General features: G+C 44.3%; 1 protein-coding gene across 2 annotated transcripts in view; it reads left to right on the top strand.

Annotated features, from left to right (window-relative positions):
* Positions 1 to 14,850, top strand: part of LRRC20 (leucine rich repeat containing 20) — a 145,842-nt gene extending 130,992 nt beyond the window's left edge. For both annotated transcript variants that reach the window (XM_060241192.1, XM_060241193.1), the window contains one exon: positions 13,621 to 14,850. In XM_060241192.1, the coding sequence (XP_060097175.1) occupies positions 13,621 to 13,766 (146 nt within the window). In that variant the 3' untranslated portion in view covers positions 13,767 to 14,850. The remainder of the gene's footprint in view (positions 1 to 13,620) is intronic.
* The last annotated feature ends 7,643 nt before the right edge of the window (positions 14,851 to 22,493 follow it).

Genomic DNA, 22,493 nt, shown 5'->3' on the forward strand with positions numbered 1-22,493 from the left:
ATTCACTCACCCGCACCCTTGCTGTCTTCCCACCTACCCACAACCTTTGGCATTTCTCTCACCCCCTACCCTTGCTGTCTTTCCACTCTGCATTTCTTTTCTGGCCATTGAAATAACGTTTGGGTCCAAACTTTGTTCTTCTTTTGATTTAAGACCAAACTTTGTTCTGCTGCTTCAGATCAACATGGCTCCACACCTAATCTATTTTCTGGCCATTATTATTATTTGTTTTATTTCATAACTATTACTGGAAATGATTTTGTCATATGGAGGACAAGCCTTGACCTGGGTAGCCTCAGCCTAGCTCGATCTCATTGGATCTCAGAAACTAATCAGAGCCCTTGTGGAGGCAGACAATGGCAAACCACCTCTGCGCTGTGACTTGACAGCAAAAAAAGAGGGTTTTTTAAAAAAAAATTATCCACCCCAGGCACCAAATAGACTAGGCATGCCACTGCCTCCAGGTATTTCCCAACCTGGAGTTGGCAACCTTATGACACCTCTCTTGTGCCAGCATGTGAGGTGCTCCCCCCACTGCTGCCCTGACAAGCTTAGGGCTAGACTGGAACGCTTGACCTGCCACCAGATCACTTGATCTGCTGTCTACCTGGAAGCCAGTTTTAGCTTAACCTTTGAGCATTCACAGAGTGCAAAGTGACCATTAACCCCAGGTTGATTAGAACACATTTCTTAAGTACACACTCCTGTCTCTACTTAGATAATGAAGGGGGGGGGGGGAAGTATTGCAACTCAAGGCTCCTGATTTGCAAACCAAATCAAACACATCCCCTGTGAAGCCCCATTCCTCTTCCAGTACTTCTCTATTTGTTGCTTTTTAAAATAAAAGGATTGATATCTTCGTTTGATATCTCTAGTGAAAAAGTTAGATGGGTTTTTCAAAAGTCTTCATCACTTTTCTCTCATTTAAAAGGGACAGAATTCCTGTTTGCTTTGAGTTTATGGCACAAGCAGCAGGTCCCTTGCCAGTTCTGAGGCTCTCCCCAAGAGTTCCCGAAGTGCCCAGGATTTTACCTCCAAAATCCCAGCCCCCAGGCAGCCGCAGGAAGAAAGCAAAGCTGCTGCCTTTGTGAGACAGTTTTGATTGCCAGTTACCATCAGGCAGCAGAGTGTATCCTGGAGGCATTATTGGGTGTAATTTAGATTCCCTAAGTTATGGGGAATTTAATTCTCTTTAGCCAGTAGGTTGTTGGCCTCAAGCGAGATTGTCACTCATTCTGGCAAAGTGTGGGGGAGTCAGTGCTACAGTCTGAAAAGGCACAAAGAGAGGATTGCCAGGCAAGTGTCTTCCTGCAAGCATGTTCAGATAGGGATGAGGACCTGCAGATCCCACTACGGGTCTCCTGCGCAGGCTGAGGCCTTCTGTTTGTTTGTTTATTTTAGTCAGCTTATATTCCGCCCTGGGCACCAAATAGGCTAGGTATGCCACTGTCTCCAGGTATTTCCTATCCCAGAGCTGGCGACCCTATGACACCTCTCTTGTGTCAGCATGTGAGGTGCTCCCCCCACTGCAGCCCTGATAGGCTGAGGGCTAGACTGGAACACTTGACCTGCCACCAGATCACTTGATCTGCAATGAAAAGTGAATTACTGCAGAGTGACAGACCAGTTAATGATGCAAGGTTGTTACAGCCTCAGTACACTTGCATGCCCAGTGGGAAAAGGGCTAGGCACAGAGATATATAACTGTGCCCTGCCCCATTTCTCTTCTTTTCAAGAAAAACATCCTCGGGAGGGACTCTTTGGGGCAGAATTATTTATTTACTTACTTTTTTGTTCATTTACGTACTTTGTACCCCTTCCTTTCTCTCTAGTGGGGACCCAAAGGGGCATACCCCATTCTCCCACACAACAGCCTTGTGAGGGAGGTTAGACTGAGCAGGTGTGACTGGCCCAAAATCATCCAGTAGCCTTCCTTGGTAGTGTGGGGGATTCGGACTTGGGTCTTCCAGATCCGTCGCTACACACGCATGGGGTGAAGATGCGTGATTAATCATTTTCCCCCCAGGCACCAGGTCTATATTCCGAATTGCTCCTCCCTCCACGGATTTCCATGCTGCATTTTGAAGGTAGCAGGCATGAGGGGAGCTGCTGAGCGTGGGGCTGTTCTGTAAAAAGAAACAGTAGGAAAGAAGAGAGTTAAACGCCTTGTTTCCTTCTTAAGCTGCTTTTTTAAAAAATGAAAAACATATTTCACAACACCAAATGCTTTAAAAAATGAAAAGCATGTTTGTAGGCAATGTCTGATTGACCCCTGAAGGCTCACACACACACACACATAAATTGTAGCAACTGAAATGCTAGCAAAGTTTATTACAGAAGAGAGTCAGGCATCCAAAGAAGTGTGCCCTGACTCATGAAAGCTGATGCTGGAATAAATTTTGTTAATCTTTAAGATGCAGCTTGACTTCTGTTTTATTTTGCTGCGACAGACCTTTATGGAATTTTTACATGTACACATATGGCTGCCTTTTATTGAAGGCGACCATTGGCCTATCTAGGTCATTATTGTCTATTCCGACTTGCAGCATCTCCCCAAGGTCTTGCACAGAGTTATTTCACAACACCAACTATCTGATCCTTTTTACTGGAGATATCAGGGACTGAACCCCTGATATCTGCATGCCAAGCAGATGCTGCACCACTTAGCCACAGCCACAGCTCCTGTGCTTCTGTATGGACCAGCACAGGCAAAGAATATTTCAGTGAGGAGTAATAATGTCAATGTCTTGTAGTGATCAGAGTGCTGAACTGAGACCTGAGGTACTCAGGTTCAAATCCATGTTGGGTGACCGTGGACCAGTCACTCTCTTGGAGCCTATACTAACTCACAGGATTGTTGAGAAGATACAAACGAGAAAGGAAAACTGCTGTTTCAAAGGAAGGGTGGGATAAAAATATAAACAAACAGTACTTATATCTATACCAGTTCCAGGGTCACTGTGCAGAGGCAGGCAATGGCAAACTACCTCTGTTAGTCTCTGGTCTTGAAAACCCCACGGGGTCACTGTGAGTTGTCTGTAACATGGCAGCACTTCACACACAGCCTTTCTTGGTGAACTTGTACTGGGTCCTTCTTTTTTGAAACTTCAAAGTTTTGATTCAGTTTTTCAATATAACAATAAAAAAATACAATTAGCCAAAACAATAATACAATATTATTCCACCAGTAGAAAAATTATTATTAACTCCATTGTTACAATATGTTACTTTCAAGTACTTCCTTCCCTATTAATAAAATGAGGCTTTGATGGTCTATTCCAAAGCAGAGGTTTGAAAATGGATGGCCTAATATATACATTTCAGGAAAAGGAGTAGGAAAGAGGAAATATCTGTATAGAATCTATATGAAGGTCTCAGGTCATGCAAATGGGGTTTAAGGACACTTTTTTACTCAGGCTATATTTTATTATTTTTACGGATTTTAGAGTTCATATTCAGATGTCATCTTCACACTGTTGAATCCTTCTACGTTGGTAAGAGTTCTGTAGCTCTAGTATTCTTTACTCAATACTATTACTGGAATACTGCAAACCATCACTGCAAAGACAGGCTCAAAACAGGATGCCCTTGTGCTGAGTCTAAGGTCTACTTGTTGGGCTTGTGCTGGTGTGGTGGGATAGGTAGCTCACATCTGAGATAACGCTGCTCCATTCCTAGCACATTCCCATCTGTGAGAAATGAGTACTTATCTGGAAATACAGTCTGGACTTCTGGGATTTCCTTGAACAAGCAACTGGAACGTAAGAAAATCTCTGGTGGTCCAGACAAGTAATTCATCTAATGCAGCTTAATGTGGCCAACCAGTTGCCCTTGAGGGTCAACAACCAAGGCCCTCGCTTGACGTTGCCTCCCAGCACTGATATTCAGAGTCCAAAAATTAGAACTTTCCTTATAGTCACAAGGAAATCCCAGAATCCGAGATTGTAAGGATTTTCATATAAATCCTGTCTTCATCTAGCTATGGACCTTTTTAAGCCAACTGGAAGGTGGAGTGGAGAGCATTTCCTAATAGACCTTCTCCTGCTCTTTGCTTAACACTCCCTCAAAGGTCAGTAGTTCTGTGGCAGGAGGGGGTAGTTTGAGCAATCCACCTTAACAACTCTGTGAGATCAAGAGCAGCCAGTCTGCTTGCATTTTGTGCAGCCCTAAGGAAGAAAAGGCTTGTGAAATGGAGATAGTCAGAGCTCTTGAAGTGAGTCAAAGGGATTCTGGACTCAGATCTCTTTGTCATTTTTTCTTGAAAGCCCTGTGCAAAGTCAAGTAGGAAAAATAAACCTGTTTACCACTTGGAAATCCACCATTTCACCTGTTACCTATGCCATCCACCACAGCTAGATTTATTATCTATATGACTTTGAGATGCCACCTGATGGCATTAGTCATAATATAAATACACACTGAGACAATAGCCTTAGGAGAGCATTTATGGGTTTCTCTCCATAGAGATGATCCTCAGCCTCCTTCTGTCTGATTTCCTGCTAAGGCACAACCCTGGGCTTTGTGCTTGAATATGCATGCTTGTCCTTTGAAGGTGAAATAAAAGACCCCTAAAGGCAGTTATCTCTCCCCTCTCATATCTTTGCTTTCTTTGAATTCTTTATTATTTTTAGGAGGGGGTTGAAATGATCAAAGTCAATAGACAAAAATACATTTAATGGAGCTGATTCAGCTCTTGAGAGGTTTTCAAGTTCAAGGAGCTAATGAAAGCTCATTTCAAAATGGGTCTTACGTATTAATGTCTGGCTATGGGGCAGTGACAGCTTTAGAAATGTGTGCTGTTAAAAGAGAAAAAAGCAAAAACACACCACTGTTGCCCATCCTCGCTGTTAATGACACACACAAATGGAAGTTGAATGGAGAACAATGTTGGTCATCCTGCTTAATGGCAAGCCTAGCTCCATTCTACTGAAACAAACTTTTGATCCCTGAGTCAGTTTTAGCAAAGGGAATCCTTTGTTCTTTGCACAGATGTCAATTTCATTAGTCTCAGCAGAGTTACAGGATACCTTGAAGGGGTATTAGAGAATCAGTTTGCAAGTGTTGCCAAGATGATTTTAGTTTCGTTTTTAACACATATACCCCAATTTCGAGGTTGGAAACTTTACTTTACTTTACTTTATTCGATTTATATCCCGCCCTACCCCACCGAGGTGGGCTCAGGGCGGCTTACAACAATAAAAGCTAACAAAGGTCGATTTAAATACAATTAAAATTATACAATAAAATACATAAAAGCCTAGACTCTACAGCTTAGAGGGCGTATTGCCTACAACCTATAGGCAAGAAAAAAAGTTTAAGCCCCGCCCCCAACATGAATGTGCATACAGTGGATAATTAAACCATCATTAGAGACAAAAGAAGCAATGGTGAAATTACTTTTGCTCATCCAGCTAGAACTGCTGTAGCTACTTAATGAGTGAAGACAAAAAAAGAACTAACCTAAAAGCTCCAGAGCTGCACTAATGGCTAGATCGCAAACCTCAGCTTGAACAATCAGTAACATTAGAATATCCCTTCCTCCCAAATAAAATGTTCTGCTACAGATTATTACCCGGTCTTTCATCCGCCAACTTTGAGCCAGTGATTTGGAACCCTCAATTTTCTCACAGTGCCTCTTCTTCATGAAAGCCAAGGGCAGATTCCAGTCAGTCATGTCCGACTCATCTTCTTCCCCCAGCCCCAGAAGGGGTGACTGTAGCATCTCAGACTCCATCAGAGGAGACAGAACCAAGGTAGTGAATGATCAGAAAACTCCACTCTAACACAACGTGTAGAGAACAGTTGTGAAAGCAAAGGATTCTGGCAGTTCCTGTTCCAGCTGAAGTGTTATGGGAAAAAGCCCTGTTCAGAGTTTATTATGAGAGTGTTACTGTTCCAGATGTATGCCAATGCTTCCTGCTCAGCAGATGGAGGACTCTTATTCAGAATGGGTAGTCAGGGAGTATTGTAATCCCTATACAAGGAATAACTAGCAGTGTATGGCAGGAAATTGATTATCACTCTCTAGATGTGTCTTTGTTGTCTTTGTTTTGAGTTGTGGTTAAAGTATTAGACTTAGGATCTGGGAGATCCAAGTTCAAATGTGCATGCTGCCACGATGCTTAATGGGACACAATTCACTGTTCACTCTCTCACCCTAGCCTACCTCACAAGGGTGTTGGGAGGATAAAAGAGAGGAGAATGATATAGGCGGAGAGCAACTTGGGGAGAGGGCGCAACAAAAATGCAAATAAACAAACAATGGTTGGCCCCAGGAGCACAATAAAAGCAGAAGAGACAGCAGAGTATGTGAGACAATGCCTAATCTCTTCAGAGTTGTTGAGGAAAACAGTGGCTTCAGAGAGAAACAAATCATGCTTCAGATTAATTGGATCATATATCAAGGCCTTTTAAGTAATCAGTCAGTATGCATTGTGTCTTCAAGAGAAAAGACACTGCGTAATTAACATCATGCTGGGGAAAGAAGTACATCCACATTAGCATCTCTTACAAATGGGTCAGAAAGCCCCAGTAAAGAAATTTATGAATCGCTGACCTGTTCCATGAGCTAGACCAGATTTCCTCCAAACATACCTCTTGCAACCTCATGGCCCTCCCCTCTTTCCTTATTTTGAAATACTACCAGGCGCCTGGGTCTCTCTTTTCCTGTTCAGCCATTCTGGTGGCATACCTGTCTGCCAGACTTGTCCCTGCTATTTCCATACTGAGAAGGAAAAGAATATGTTTCAAATCTACATCTTTGAGCCTATAACTGGAGACAGAACCTGTCCCCCAATTAAGCTTTTGCTTGCCCGGACAGGTTACATATGTCACATGTCTTTGGCACTCTGGTTCCCCAGAAATCAAGACCCCTGCCTGGGAAATCAGATCGTTATCCAACTTGCAGAGATAGGTAGCCCCTGCTTTACCCTCTTGCTCCATTTCTCTGGCCTTCTTGCCTCTCCCTTCCTGAACAGTATAGGTTGCACTGGGTCTGTGCGCTTGGAATGTTTGGCGTTTAACAACAGCTTTCTAGTGTTGGCCCCTATATTGAATACTTGGTATTATTTGACTACTTGGTATTATTTGACTACTAGCTGTACATTCTTCAGTACAGCTGTTCTTGTCATTCCCTCTAACAAACCTTGTTTATGGTTTCTCTCTGTCTGGATTCTCAGTATTCCTTGAAAGTTGGTAGAGGATTTTGCCATTTTGCTACTAAAAAGTGGGCCATAGTCACACAAGTGTGTGTTTATTGTTGAATGTACATGTGCTCCCTTGGCCACATATTGTCAGCACCGCATTATGTTACCACATCCTTCAGCAAGGAAGGCAGTTGGTCCATTTTCCACATTAGGGTTGGCAGTTTCCAGGTGGTAGCTGGAGATCTCCCAGAATTACAGCTGGTCTCCAGGCAAACTGATACATATAATAGTTGTAGCTTATTGTATGCATCTTATTGTATTGTATTTTCTCCAGACAAACTGATGCATATAATAGCTGTATTTTATTGTGTGTGGGTTTGGCACCCAGAGACATGCAGAAGTCATGTGACTCTGCATTGATGGCAACTGTGAATGTGGCCCCCTCCTCCCACTGATAAGGGGTCGGCACGTTCAGATCTCCACGGACAATATGGCAACAGTTTACTACATAAACAAGCAGGGAGGCACCAGATCCCTCCGCTTGTGCCGTATAGCCGTACTGCTCTGGGAATGGTGTGTCAAGCACAACATCTACATGACTGCCATTCACCTCCCGGGTGTGGAGAATGTTCTGGCCGACTCCCTCAGCAGGGTTCGCATAGACGACCACGAATGGTCCATCAATCCGACCTACCTTCGTCGTATCTTCCGATGCTTCGGAACACCCAAGGTGGACGTCTTTGCTTCCAGGGACAATGCCAAATGTCCTCGATTTTATTCCAGGAGGGGCAACGACGCCTTCCTACACAGCTGGACAGGTCCTCTTCACTATTTCTTCCCACCAACCCCCCTTCTGACACGGGTGTTGGTAAAGATAGCACGAGATGGCACAGACTGTATCCTCATTGCTCCATGGTGGCCTCGGCAACCGTGGTTCACGAGGCTTCTTCAAATGTCCCGCCACACTTACCGCCGTCTTCCTCCTGTGGGCGACCTTTTATCCCAGGCCAGTGGTCAGGTTCTACATCACAACCCTCGGGTTCTGGCCTTGGCAGCCTGGAGAATACATCCGCCTGCCTCTCCACAGAGGTAGTCAACATCATCCTCAACGCAAGGAAGCCTTCCACTAGACTTTCGTACCAACGCAAATGGAAGCGCTTCTGCTCATTCGCGACATCTAATCATCTGCAGCCAGAATCAGCACCCCTTAACCTGATCCTTGATTATCTACTTTCTCTACAGAAATCAGGACTCTGCTATTCCTCCTTAAAAGTTCACTTATCTGCGGTTTCTGCGTTCCATAACCCTGTTGATGGCAAAACTGTGTTCTCCCATCCCTTGTCTAAGTCCTTTCTTAAGGGCATGTTGCACCTCAATCCACCTGTTAAGCCCTTCGTCCCGACCTGGAGTTCGTCACTAGTCCTTTCCTGCTTGATGAAAGTTCCCTTTGAACCTATGGCTACCATAGACCTTAACCTTCTTTCCTGGAAGACAGCATTGCTGGTAGCCCTTACCTCAGGCAAACGGGCAAGTGACTTATGCGCCTTCCGCCACGATCCTCCCTACACCATTTTCCACAAGGACAAAGTTGTTCTGCGACCGGACCCTGCGTTCCTTCCTAAGGTTGTCTCCCAGTTCCACTTATCGACTTCAACTTCTCTACCAACGTTTTTCTCCAACCCATCCGACCAAGGTCAACGAGCCCTGCATTCTCTGGACGTTAGAAGGGCTTTATCTTTCTACCTTGATCGTACACAACCTTTCCGTAAGGACCCTAATCTGTTTGTGGCCTACGGAAATCCTCACAGAGGGCACAAAACCTCTACCCAGAGACTATCTAAATGGGTAGTTAGTGCCATCAGGTTGTGTTACGAACTGGCTAAACAGCCTCTGCCCGAAGGTCTTAAGGCCCACTCTTCTAGAGCGGTCTCGACGTCTTCGGCTTTCCTGCAAGGCGTCTCCCTAGAGGACATTTGTGCGGCTGCATCGTGGTCCTCACCATCCACGTTCGTCTCCCATTATGCTTTAGATGTTCGTGCGAGACGTGACGCCTCCTTCGGTCAAGCGGTCCTCAGATCCATCTTCCATTGAAGTCAGGGGTGAGTGCATCCGCTTCCATCTCTATGTTGCATAATATGATGTGATTGGGTTATGTGACTAACTTTCTTCTTTTACCAGCACCCTCCTCCAGGACATTTAGCTGGCTAGTCACCCATGTGTGGGACTGCACAGAGACCACGAAGAAGATAAACAGGTTGCTTACCTGTAACTGATGATCTTCGAGTGGTCATCTGCGCAGTCACACACGCCCACCCAGCCTTCCCCGCTGCTGGCCTCTTGTAATTGTTGCTTAACCTTGTATAGTGTCAGTGCCAACGGCGGCTGGAAGAAACTGAGTGGAATGGGCGCTCTCCCCCCGCTCCAGGCATGCGCAGTCGCTGCCTGCTCCCCAGGGCGGGAGGAAAGCGCGCCAAAAGACGCTATAGGCGAGCTATTGGAGCTCTGAGGTATGGATCCGTTGCCTGCGGCAAGACCCATGTGTGTGACTGCACAGATGACCACTCGAAGATAATCAGTTACAGGTAAGCAACCTGTTTTTTCAATGCATTCTGCAAGCCACCAGCTGGCTTGGAGAAGTGTTAAATCAGTTAAATCAGAAAAGTTCCTTCTCCAAGCCAGTCAATGAGGCAGTGGGGTCTTCAAGAGCTACACAATATGTGTGAAAGAGCCACATGTGGCTCCTGAGCCAGTTTGGCCACCCCTGCCTTAGAGTATACCACATGGTTTGAAGACATACGATTCAGCAGTCTTGTTGAAGTGAATTGAATGACAATCTACACTGGTAGGAGACCATGTTGCAGCCCTGTTCTTGCCACTTTGAGTTCTAAGGAAGAAAGACGAGACATAACTCTAATGCGCCTGTAATAGTATTGATGTGAATGCTAAAAACATGCTTCCTCCTTCCCTCCCTGGCAGTATCACTGACCTGTCAGAGCAACACCCTTTGCCTTCCCAGAAGGGTACATCTCTTTACAACTGGATAACTCATCCATCATTGACATTTCCAGATTAAAAATGCCATGCCTGAAATGTGCGTCCACTCAAATCACTTTACCCACTTACAAGGCAAGAGCCGAAACAGAACAGAATTGGCAAGTGCAAATAGATTTCTGAAAGGAGCAAGAAGACTTTGTACGAGACTCTGAATTACAGTGCTGTTGCTTTGAAAGAGAAGATGGAAGCGCTAAAGCACACATAGCTGGTGGTTACAGATGAGGTAAAAGCGAACATAAATGAACCCATGAAGCTGGCTTATACTCAGTCAAACCATTGGTCTGTCAGGGTCAATACTGTCGCCAGGACTTTGCATATTACAGGGCTCTTAGTACAGGGCCTACTGTAAGCTCTTGGAGGATTAGCTACATCAGGGGTGTGTGGCCTAATATGCAAAGGAGTTCCTTCTACAAAAAAAACTCCTGCAAGTGTCTACTCAGACAGACAGCTACTCTCTGGCATTTCAGGTCTTTCTCATCACCTACTAACTTTTATTTTATTTTTTAACTTCACTTTAACTTCACCTATACCCTGCCTTTCTCCCCAGTGAGGAACCAGAACAGTTTCCATTATTCTCGCTTTCATTTTATTTTCACAGCAACCCTGCGAAGTACATTAGGCTGAGAGTGTGTGGCCAGCCCAAGGGCACCTAGTGTGGGGGCAGGGGGATTCACACCTGGGTCTCCCAGACTGTAGTCCAACCCTCTAATCAACACCTGATTCTATTAACTTGAGATGCCAGGGGCCAAACCTGCAAAGCAGATAGTCTGTCACTGGGCAGCAGTCCCTCCCCAAATCTCCTTCCCTCCCTCCCCCCCCATCTATCTCTGTCTCTCTCTGTGTGTCTCTCTGTTTCTGTCTCTCTGTCTCTGTCTGTCTGTCTCTCTCTCCTTCCCTCCCCCCCCCCATCTATCTCTGTCTGTCTCTCTGTCTCTGTCTGTCTGTCTCTCCTTCCCTTCCCCCCCATCTATCTCTGTCTCTCTCTCTGGGTATCTCTGTTTCTGTCTCTCTGTCTCTGTCTGTCTGTCTGTCTCTCTTTCTCTCTGTCTCTCTCTCTCTATCTGGAGCGGGTAAGCTGTTTCCAGGACACTGTCAGTAATCATTACTTAAAGCATTCTTTTTTCTGTGAGCAACATGAAGCACTTCTTGTCCTGCTTTCAAACAGCAGATTTATTTTGCAGCGGAGAAGTTTATGTATCATGATGCTATGGGCATTTATCAGCCTGGGACTCATTCTCTGTTGATTGACATCTTATTGGGCTGGCAGCAGCCACTTTCTTTCCCACACTGATTCTTCAGCCCACAATTAAACTTTGTGCAGTTGCTGGATGAGCTTCAGGTAGGCTCCACAAACACCAAACTGCTCAGGAAATTTTAAGAGAGTGCGTATTTAAAAGCAAATATGGTTATGACTCCTGTGGCTCTAAATGCTACAGAAGAGGAGCAGAGGTCTACACAGGCAGGTACGAGGTCAAAGCAATGGCCAGAAATGTTTAATTTTGGCCACTGACGACTGCTAGCAACACAGAAAGGCTTTCCAACTACATTGTATGCTGGGTGCAGCATACAAACACCGTGTCTGCAATTCCTCCCCTGTAAATAGGGGTGCCAGCCTCCAGGTGGGACCTGGGCATCCCCCAGAATTACAGGTTCTGTCCATACTACAGAGATCCCTTGGAGAAAATGGATGCTTTGAAAGTTGGACTCTATGGCATTGTGTCCCACTGAGGTCTGTGTCTTCCGAGGTTTGTTTCCCCCCAGGCCATCAAAGAGGGATGGGGGTAGTGTTGCCAAATCCAGGCCAGGAAACTCCTGGAGATTTGGCGATGGAGCCTGGGGAAGACAGGAACCTCAGTGGGGACAATGCCATAGAGTCCACACTCCAAAGCATCCATTTTCTCCAGAGGAACTGCCGTCTGGAGAGGAGGTATAATTCTGAGGGATCCCCAGGGTCCATCTGAAGGCTGACATCTTTGTGATCTCCCCAGGCTCTATTCCCAAATTTCCAGGAGTTTCCCAACCTGGATCTGGCAACCCTACCCCCTCCATCCCCCTGTGATGGCCAGAGGGAACCTAACAACCCAATCTTTAAAGCTTCCCCACTAGTCAAGAAATGCAAGAGGGTAGTATCTCTGAGCAGGAGAGCACAAAACTGATCCTTGTTGCTCTTAGAAACAACAGTTGTTACCAGATTCAGCTCAAACTTGTAGGCCCCTGCTGAAGAGCATGGAGGGAACCAACCCCCATTCATCTCGCACACTATCCTCCCTCCCTCCTCACATGGAATGCAGATTGCAAACAAACTTCACTTGTTGATGACATCCCAATGTGTTTGCACATTTACTTTTGCAAATTGGAGGAAGTTTGCCTCCCCCACAAGCCCAGCCTGGTTTGTGAGAACTAAGAGCTCCAATTCATGCATTTGGATGCCACAGGCAAATGGGACTTGAAGACCAGAGATCTTTCCTCATGTTCTGTGTGCAAACAGAGGTGGGAGGATAATCAAGGGACATAACAACCAAGCTGTGTTTGTGCGTGTTGCAGCAAGCTGGAGTTTAATTGTTTTATCATGGTATCTGAACACATCCATTCTCTTGACTTTTATAGTTGTGGTGTGTTTTATTTTTATTTTTTGAATTTCACTTATTTTTAAAGTGTTTTCATTGTTTAAGGATGTCCTTGGAATCCAGGACAAAAAGGGGATGGGGGGAAGAATTATTCAGTCTTTTGAATACCTTTCATAAATATGGATATTTGCATAGCTTCATTAATTATAAATCACCATTGATTAAGTTTGTTTAGAACTTCATTTCATTGCTTCGTAGCAACAGGGTTTCTGTGGGGATTATAATTTGCATAAGCCTCTGGGGCTGTAGTTCTTAAGCAGTCATGCTCTAAATGAGGGATTAGTTTGAGGAACATTTGGTCAGTCATCCAGCCCAATGCTGTTCTTTGTGTTTGGGGGGTTTTTTTGTTGGCTAGATATTTATTGCAGGACATCAATGATTTTAGGAATCCTGTGTCTACAAAGCTGATGTTCTCCTGCATCCATTCTTGGTTGATTCTGTGCCTCCTCAATCTCCTTCTTGCTCCAGAGCAGGGGGAGTTGAACTAGATGACCTGTATGGCTCCTTTCCATCTCTGTGATTCTGTGATCCTATGCGCCAGTCAAAAAGCTGGCCTCCATGGAGTCCCCATTGAGTTATGCTCTAAATACATGACTGCCTTTGAAAACTATTTGATCAATTGTCCAACCCTGTGCTGGTTTTTTATTTTATTTTGTTTTAACTGGTTGGAGAGTGAATGATTTTAAATTATTTTAGAAATTCCCCTGTGTCTCCAAAGCTGATGTTCTCCTGGCTTCCATTCTTGCAATTGCTAATGCCACGCCTCCTTCTTGTCCTCCTCCTTCTTGCTGCAGATGTGCCGGTGGAGAAGCTGGCCTCCATGGAGTCCCTCCAGAGTGTGAACCTGAAGTCCAACCCGCTCAATGAGGAGGTCCGGGTGATTGCCAGACCGCTGATCAAGTTTGACCTCCTGATGTCTCCAGCCACTGCCCATGTCTGAAATGTTGGTGGCTCAGAGGCAGATATGCAGTGGGGTTGCTGTTTGGTTGTAGTTTCGGAGAGGGAATATGGTGTGTGCTGCTCTAGGAGAGTCCTGCCAACTTTCCCAAGCTGTGCTGCTCCTGCGTGCGTAATGCTTCATGGGCTTGCAGAGTAGCAAGAGGCATGACTTTTTTTGCCAAAGGGCAGTGGTTCTGGCTTAAACAAATATCTATTAAACTGTCAACATATTGAAAGTTCTACAAATGCCTACAAAAAAATGAGTGCCTTCTAAACTGCTAGGGGAGAACAACTTCTTTAAGACAGACAACTATATCCGTTGTCTGGTATTGCAAGGGTGTGAATGGAATACAGCAGGCATCCTTGACATGGTGCCCATGGGTTCCATGGCACCTACAAACACTATTCTTGGCACTCACCAAGGCTTTTGCCCAGCAGGGCTTCTGATTGGCTGTATGGATTAAAAGGCATCCTATTAAATGTTGAAGATATACCATTAGAATTATATATGACCTCCCTCCCTGAGAATTTGTGTCTGGCTCCGCCTCCTGTGGCAGCCATTTTGTTCTTGTGCCCACTATCCTGTGTGAGAATTCTAAAGGTGACTGCAGGTTCAAAATGGTTGACGGCCCTTGGAATACAGCATTTCCCATATGTGGAGGTCTGTGACATAGTAGTGGCTGGCTGGATGCCTGGAACATGGCCAGTCGATTTTGGTAGCCCAGTTTTATCCACCTCACAAATTTGAAACAAGAGTCTGATAGAAATCTTGCTCGGTTTCACTTGTCACAAAAGAGAACTGACTTCAAAAGTTGTGAGAGGGACAGAGATCCTGCTTCTCTCTTCTGGTTTTAGATGTAAAAATCCAGGCAATTGGTACTCATGGTTTTTATTTAATGCCTGAACAGTGATGACAAAATCAGATAGTGTGGCAAAATACATTTCTGGGCTCCAGACTATTGTCTCAAAAATAGAATGAATCTTGAGTAGGTAAAAGGGCACATCCCTGGTATAGAGATTTCTTAAACATATGTGTGTAAATTCCCTATTGTGTCCTTTCAAAGTAAATCCCTCTTGACAAATTATGTGGTATATGAACAAATATTGCCTTCAATCTGTTGTGTTTCAGTCTGCACCTGATTTTTATTCAGTGGCTTCCAGTTCCATGTGAAGACATGAACTGCCGTCCATAATGACATTCTCTCTTTAAGCAGGCTTTTCCAAAGAGGAAGATTCCTGGTTGTCTGTAGACTACCCAAATGAAAGAGCCCCTAATCACTTTTGCTGTCTTCCCTTGCATTTTCTAGTTCTAACTTGTATTCTTTCTTGTGGTGGGGCAGTCCAAGTTGTGTTATTAGAAATCTGACATAGAACCAATTGGGGGGTGGGGAGAACAAAAACTGAACAAACGTTAACAAACTGAACAAACAAAAACCACGGAAGTGCAAAGGACTAAAGCAAGATGTTGTTTACTATGAGATCATTTAAATAAAATACATCCCCTACAGGCACTTGAAGTAATTTCCCCTGATAAATTCTAGGAACAAATATTTCCTTCAATCCTGCGTTTCAATTTCCACTTGATTTTATTCAGTGTTCAGAGCATCAACCAAGGGTTCAGTACTCAATTACTCAGTATATCAGGGAAGCAAACCTAAGCAAAGCTGCTCAGAAGAATGGCTCATTTTAGTCAGTAGGGCTTACTCTCAGGGAGGACTGAAGCCCAACAGTGCAGTCTGAAGCAGGGTTACACCCTTGGGAGAGTATAACTCTTCATGAGATTGCACTGAAAAATATCTTAAACTACTTAACAGATTTCCAGTAAAGTCTGGTCCATTTTGGCAAAGACATTTTTAAGAGCACCATCTCACTGGAAGTATAATTCATTGCATACGTAACACCTCATATGACTCTATAGGAAGAAAACACCACTCCTTCATACTCAATGCTTCTGATTTGTCAATAAGTGCCTGTTATCCATGTTACTTCCTTTTATTCCTTCCATTCTTAAGTATTCATGTCAACAGAATTCAGTTCGATAATTGTGGAAATGTCAGTTCTAGAGAGACACCAGCGACTCACCCAATTTGATGTCTGAGATGGTGCTGAAGAAGAGCCAGGATTCTCTTGCGTTGATCCTTTGCACTTCAGCCGTTTGTGAGTAGCCTTGAATTACATAAGGGCACTGTGTCTGGCAGTATCCTTGGTGGTGAAATACCTGGAGAGAAGGCTTCTAAACTCTGAGAGCCCTTGTGAGGGGTACATTTTTGCTTGCCCTGCACAGAGATGCTCCCAGCGGGATCCTGTTAGTGGAATTGGGCCACTCCTAGCAGAGGACAAATTTGACCTTCATCGATGTTGCATCCTCCAGTGCAGCACTCCCCTCCCCCCTTTATACTAAAATAGCTGTCCTTCATTCCTAGGGGTAAAGTAAAGAAACTCCCTTTGGGACACAATTAGGGTAGGAGGTAAATCTGCTCCTTGACCATTGTGATTCCAGTCCTGGAGATTCATGCCCTGCTTATGGCTTCCCTAATCCCACCTCTTCATCAATATAGCCCCACCCTTGGTTCTGTTTCTTGGTTAGGAGAGAAAGTGACAAGATCAGGAAATCTGGCTTTATCGAAAAGATAAGTAGGTACAGCCAGAAAAAGTGACCTTCAGAGAAGCAGGAGCTCTCTTTGGAAGACGTTTTCCTTCTGCACAACAAATATAAAATTGTCCTGGTTGAAAAGAAACTTTCTGCTGAAACTTGTGCCAATGAGAGCCCTTACTTTGTAGAGCTGTGATCAGCTCTACAGCATCAGCAAAAGAGCCTCTGGAGGAATCGGGGGCAGTGGAAAACTGCAGGACTCATTAATTGTTCACCAAAGCACTTGTGTGTGGAGCACTGATGCTCATGGATTATTATTTTTTCTTTAAAAGCCTTTTACTGAGATTGTTTGTTTGTCTTTAAAAAGCCGTTTCCAGTAGCACACGGATTCACACTCTGGGTCTGATTAACTGAAACACAGTGGTCTGCCCCTTGGGTCTCAGCTTGCTGGCTGCTACACAACTTCGGATTTATTTTGTTTTCTTTCACATTCGTAGAGCAGTCTCTCTCTCTCCCCTGCCCCCTTCCTCCCTCTCTCGCCCTCTCCCCCCCCACCCTCTGTTTCCGTATGATTGGTCTACAATGACATACTGTTTTGACAAATAAAGTGTCTGATCCTTTTAAAGTCCTTCTACCAATGCAAGCTTTATTGAAATGAATGTGATGTTTTTGCAGCAGTACGGGGTTAGCTTGACAATTTCATAAGTGGCAAAAACATGTCACATAGGACGTGTCTGTAATCATCAAAAGTTTCATGTGACTTGTTCTTCTCAATACAAATAAGACTTATATACTTCAGTTAATGCTTATTTCCAGGGCTTTTTTTTTGAGCAGGAATGCACAGGAACGCAGTTCCAGCTGACTTGATGTCAGGGGGTGTGGCCTAATATGCAAATAAGCTCTTGCTGGGCTTTTCTACAAAAAAGCCCTTTGCAAAACAATGGTGACATCGGGGTGTGTGGTCTAATATGCAAATGAGTTCCTGCTGAGCCTTTTCTACAATAAAAGCCCTGCTTATTTCTATATCCTATCCCATTTAGCATATCATTCCGTGCTTTCTTCAAACTAGGAGCGGCCGTGGCTCAGCGATAGAGCGTCTTGCAGAGGTCCCGGGCCAGTCCCCTGCATCTCCAGTTAAATGGGCCAGGCAGCAGGTGATGTGAAAGACCTCTGCCTGAACTGCTGGAGAGCTGCTTCCAGTCTGAGTAGATTATAGTTACACTGGTGTACTGATGGTCTGATTCAGTGCAAGTTAATGTAATTCATGTGAGTAAGAAGGGATTTGGTACTTCAATTAATACCTCATAAAATGGAGTCCAGCCTTAGCTACGGAGTTTTCTCACGAAGGCTACAAGCTGCCATAGCCAGTTTCTTATCCCTCTTTTAACCTTTCCCATAGATTTTATATCCTTTATGTAGCCAAGCAAACAGCTCGAGGCCCCATTTCTGGAAGTCTTCTGCAAAACAGATTTGCCTGGATGGAATAAAGCATACTCCTTCACAAACCTCTTATTACTGCTGTCTTAATCCTTAAATCAGTCTTCTGGCAGGGTAGCTGGGTGAGTTTGTGTCAGTGAATGCATTTCCTCCTAGTAAATTTTAAAGTGTTGTCACATTCCAAACGGTCTTTTATTCTGTCCCTACTCCTAGTCATTTTCCCATCCCTTTTGCAGACTCTTCTATTTAAGAAACTCAGAAACACTTATCACATCCTGCTGTTTTCCATTCCCTGTTAAGACATCTTGTCTCAACCTCTTTTTCCCTCCATTTCCCTTTTCATAACACATTATAACCCCCTTTCCTGCCTCCCTGTTTTTAAAAAAGGACAGCCTATAATTGTTACCAGTGTAGAGGTTCAGATTTTGTATAATTTGAAAAGTATAACTTTTGGCAAACCTGAAAATCTACCAGGAGAAAGTCTTCATTTAATGGGACTTTTTCTGTTTACAAAAGAAATAATTGCAGAGGGACATGAAAACAGTATGCATGGGATACAGAAAGTGGACAAAAAGAACTTTTTCTCCCTCTCCCAAAAGACTAGGATTTGAGGGCATCCAATGAAGTTGATGGGCAGTGGATACAAGATAGATAGAAGAAAATACTTTACACAACAAGTGATTAAAATGTGGACTTCGCTGCCAGAGGTTGTAGGGCTTTTCCACACGCTTGACTGAACTGTTGATTTTGTTGGCAATCTACAAGCATTCCGCTTGGCTGCCCTCCCTGTACATTTTCACAGTTGTAAAGTCAGTTTATTTTCTTCCACATGTGCCTTAAATAATCAGGATTTTAAAGGGAGGGAGTTGTCATCAACCATGGCATCATTGGTGATGTCATAACACTGACTGCTTTCTAATAGATGTGCATGCATGTATTGATATATCAATATGAAGGCTGCAGGGTTTTTTTAAAATGCACCAGAGCTTATTTTTTTGTAGAAAAAGCCCAGCAGGAACTCATTTGCATATTAGGCCACACCTCCAGCCAGAAGTGTGTTCCTGCTCAAAAAAAGCCCTGAAAAGTACTAAAACATCAATATATCAATGTACCAAAAACACTCATCCAGGGCAGGGGGGGAAAGGAAGTGGTTTGACAATAATGACAGTCCAGTCATTGGAAAATGGGCTGGAGGTGGGTGGGGCAAAGAAAGCTGATAGAAACATGCACAAGGAAAAAGGCAACTCAAAATCGGTAAAAGTAGTCTCAGAAGAACTGGGGGGAATATGCATACAAAATGAGAAAACTAGAGGAACAAAATGCATGGGGAAATCAGAGGAAAAACTGAAGCAGTGTGCAGCCAGAACTGGCAATAAACCCATGCAGCAAAGCCTGTGATGTTGTGGAAAGCCCATAATGATGGTCACACGGACATGGATGGCTTTAAAAGGGGATTAGACAGATTCATGGATGATAGACTATCAGAGGCTAGCCATGGTGACTAGAAGAAGAAGGGATGGTCTTTATAGCCTGCTTTTCTCTACACTAAGGAGTCTCAGTGCAGTTTACAGTTGCCTTCCTTTCCTTTCTTCACAACAGGCACCTTGTGAGGTAGGTGGGGCAGAGAGAGTTCTGAGAGAACTGTAACTGGCTCGATGTTACCCAGCAGGCTTCATGTGGAGGAATGGGGAATGAAACCCAGTTTTCCAGATTAGAATCTGCTTCTCTTAACCACTATACCATACTTGTTCTTCATACTAAAGGGAACCTCCACATTCAGAAGCAGTAAGCCTCCAAGACAACATCAGGGAAAGGCTTCAACCTCTATGCCCTGTTGTTGGCCCTCCAGAGAAACTGACTGGCCACTATATAAAGCAGGATGCTGAACTAGATGGGCACTGGTCTGGTCCAGCAGGGCTTTTCTTATGTTATTATTTTATTTATTTTACAAAATTTATACCCAGCCTTCTTGCCCTCTTCCCCAAGCAGCTAACAACAACATAGTAATAAAACAAGATATTAAAAACCATTAAAACCAATAAAACTTATGCTTATCTGGGTAGTCCAGGCAAGCCTGATTTCTTCAGATCTCAGAAGCTAAGCAGGGCAAGTACTTAGATAGGAGACCTCCTTGGAATACCAGCAGTTGGGAGGTGGGTGCAGTCTTGATTCAGTCACCTCCTTGAATATCCTTCAGGCCCCCAGTAGGGGCCTGTCACCAGAAGTCGCCATGACTTCCAGGTGCATACACACAAACAAACACACACACACACATGCAAATACAAAAAACATAAAACTCATAATTAAACAATGTTCTTAATAGATCATAGCAATATTACAGTGCTGCAGCACAATGGCAACAACCAATTTTTTGAAAAGCCTTCCCATGACACAGCAGGGGAAATGGTGGCTGTGAGGAAAAATAGAAGCCCTGAAAGTACAGTATGAGAGGATGTTGTCATGTGGATGCTAAACTCCCCCCCCCAACCCCCCCCTTTCTGCAGTTTGGAAGCAAACACAGAACAAAAATCACTGGATGAAGCCAATAACAGCATCTGCTCATCTGCTATTGCCCTGTCAACGTCTTTTCAGACTTTTGCAGCACAGCACTATGAGAGTTACTCCAGTCTACACTCATTCATTTCAGTGTGTGAGACTGGAGCAACTCTGCCTAGGATATCATTGATAATAATCAACATGGCTTCTCCATCCTGGTACATCTCCTAGTTCCTTCGAGGTCTTTCAGCCTCTCTCATCTCTACCGGCTGAATTCAGGCTAGTGTTTTGTTTTTGTTTCTTTAATGCGTCAAGAGAAATTTTAGGGAGCAATAATTGGGTCTACTCAGAAGTAAGTCCTGTGTTTTCCAGTAGGCCTGCTCCCCAGAAAGCATCCGTAGAATGGTAGCCTTTATTTCTGTACTTACCACTGGAATCATGACCAAATGCAAAAGGAAACATCTAATTCTTGTTATCGTCACTTATCCCTTGCATTTGGTGCTTGGAACTCTGACTCTCAAAAGCTTTGCACCTCAAAAACCTTGTTGGTCTCTAAGGTGTGACTGGACTCGAATCTTGCTCTTGCTCTGCAGATCAACAAACCCATCAGTTGCCCCATGTCATTTAGGATTCAAAAAGGAACAAAAACAACCTTAACTGAAAGTACCATGTTTGTATTTAACTCCTTGGATAAATGTGCTATTCTTTCTAGTGATAAATGAACAGCCAATCTTTGTAAAGGTCTAGGAGAGAGAGTGGTTCACAAAAGAACATTGCGCAGCATTACACAAGGGGAGGGAGCCTGTAAGAATGAGGCCAGGAGCTTGACTCTTTTCTGAGAAAAAACCTTTTGTGTTTGCATTTGGCATTTGCATACTTCACAGCATTTTATTCCATTGTCTCGCCTGCTTCCGGAATCAGATGTGAAGACTGTTTTGACTGTGCGGCATCCAAGATAATGAAAGCGGCATTAATATTGCATTCATCGGCTTGCACAAAAGAACTGCACGCTTCCGAGAGGAACCCAGGGCAACTGTGCTGCGTCTGGCTTCAGCAGTGGAACTGGAGGTCGGGGCGGCTGCCTTCTTCAGCCCTTCAGAAGTTGTATTCCTCCTGGAGGAGGGTTTCTATTGGATGATACTTCTGTCTTGGGGACTTTTGGGGTTTTTCCAGGGTTTCTCCCCACAAACATACAAATTTTAGCACCTGTGCAATCCTGCAGTATACTCATGCTGTGACAAACGCACCATGTGAGGAGGATTGGGAATTATGCTGGCCAGCCCCACCCTTGGTGGTAATAGGAAGGGATCTCAAGTCACAGCCAACTTATGGTGATCCCATAGAGTTTTCAAGGCAAAAGTCTAATGGAGGTCATTTGCCATTGCCTGCCTCTCTAATGTCACCTGGACTTCCTTGGTGGTCTCTCATCCAAATGCTAACCAGGACCCTTAACACAGGGACTGACCTGCAAAAAGCCCACATGCGAAGCTGCTTGGGTATTTTGTACACTTTGATTTTTGTGTCGCTTCAATGGAGGCTGCACATTTTTTTTGAAGGCACCTGTTGTGCAAGTCTCATCTCCTGCACACAAGTTGCTAATGAGAGAGGGTTGAGCCAGTAGCATCCCAGTCTGCAAGCTGAGCTTCAAGTCTGCATGTGGCAATTGTCCGCTAAATGGTATTAAACTAGAATCCACAGACCTTTCGCCTCCCATGACCACCATCCAATTGTTTTCTTTATTTAGTCACTGGAGAACCTGCCTTCACTAGAGATGCCATAATCAAAGAAGACAGAGACCCTGTTCTTGGGCTCCGGACCAGAGGAGGGAGATCAGTTGGACAGCACCTGAATGAGTAATTCTTGCAGGCACTTTAGTTCATGTTGGGCCAGGCTGATTGTTCCTGAGCAGGGATCTTGCTGGGAGGAAGGCAGTGCCGGCAATTGTCCTTGGTCTTCTGGCCAAGGACTTGGATCAGGTTTTCCTTTCCCTCATCTCTGCAGACTCAGAAGCTGCAAAGGTCTCCCTGGGAGAAAAGAATTAAACTAATTCTGTACTTACGGTATATTGGAGTAGTTCTTCTCTCTCAGCCTGGCCAACAGTTAGTCAACCGACAACAAAAAACTGTGGAAAAATAACGAAAATTAATAAAAAATGCTTCAAAATTGTAATAGATAATTGAACACTTCAACTTCACACATTAT

The sequence above is a fragment of the Heteronotia binoei genome, chromosome 6, assembly GCF_032191835.1.
Source record: "Heteronotia binoei isolate CCM8104 ecotype False Entrance Well chromosome 6, APGP_CSIRO_Hbin_v1, whole genome shotgun sequence".
Taxonomy (NCBI): Eukaryota; Metazoa; Chordata; class Lepidosauria; order Squamata; family Gekkonidae; genus Heteronotia; species Heteronotia binoei.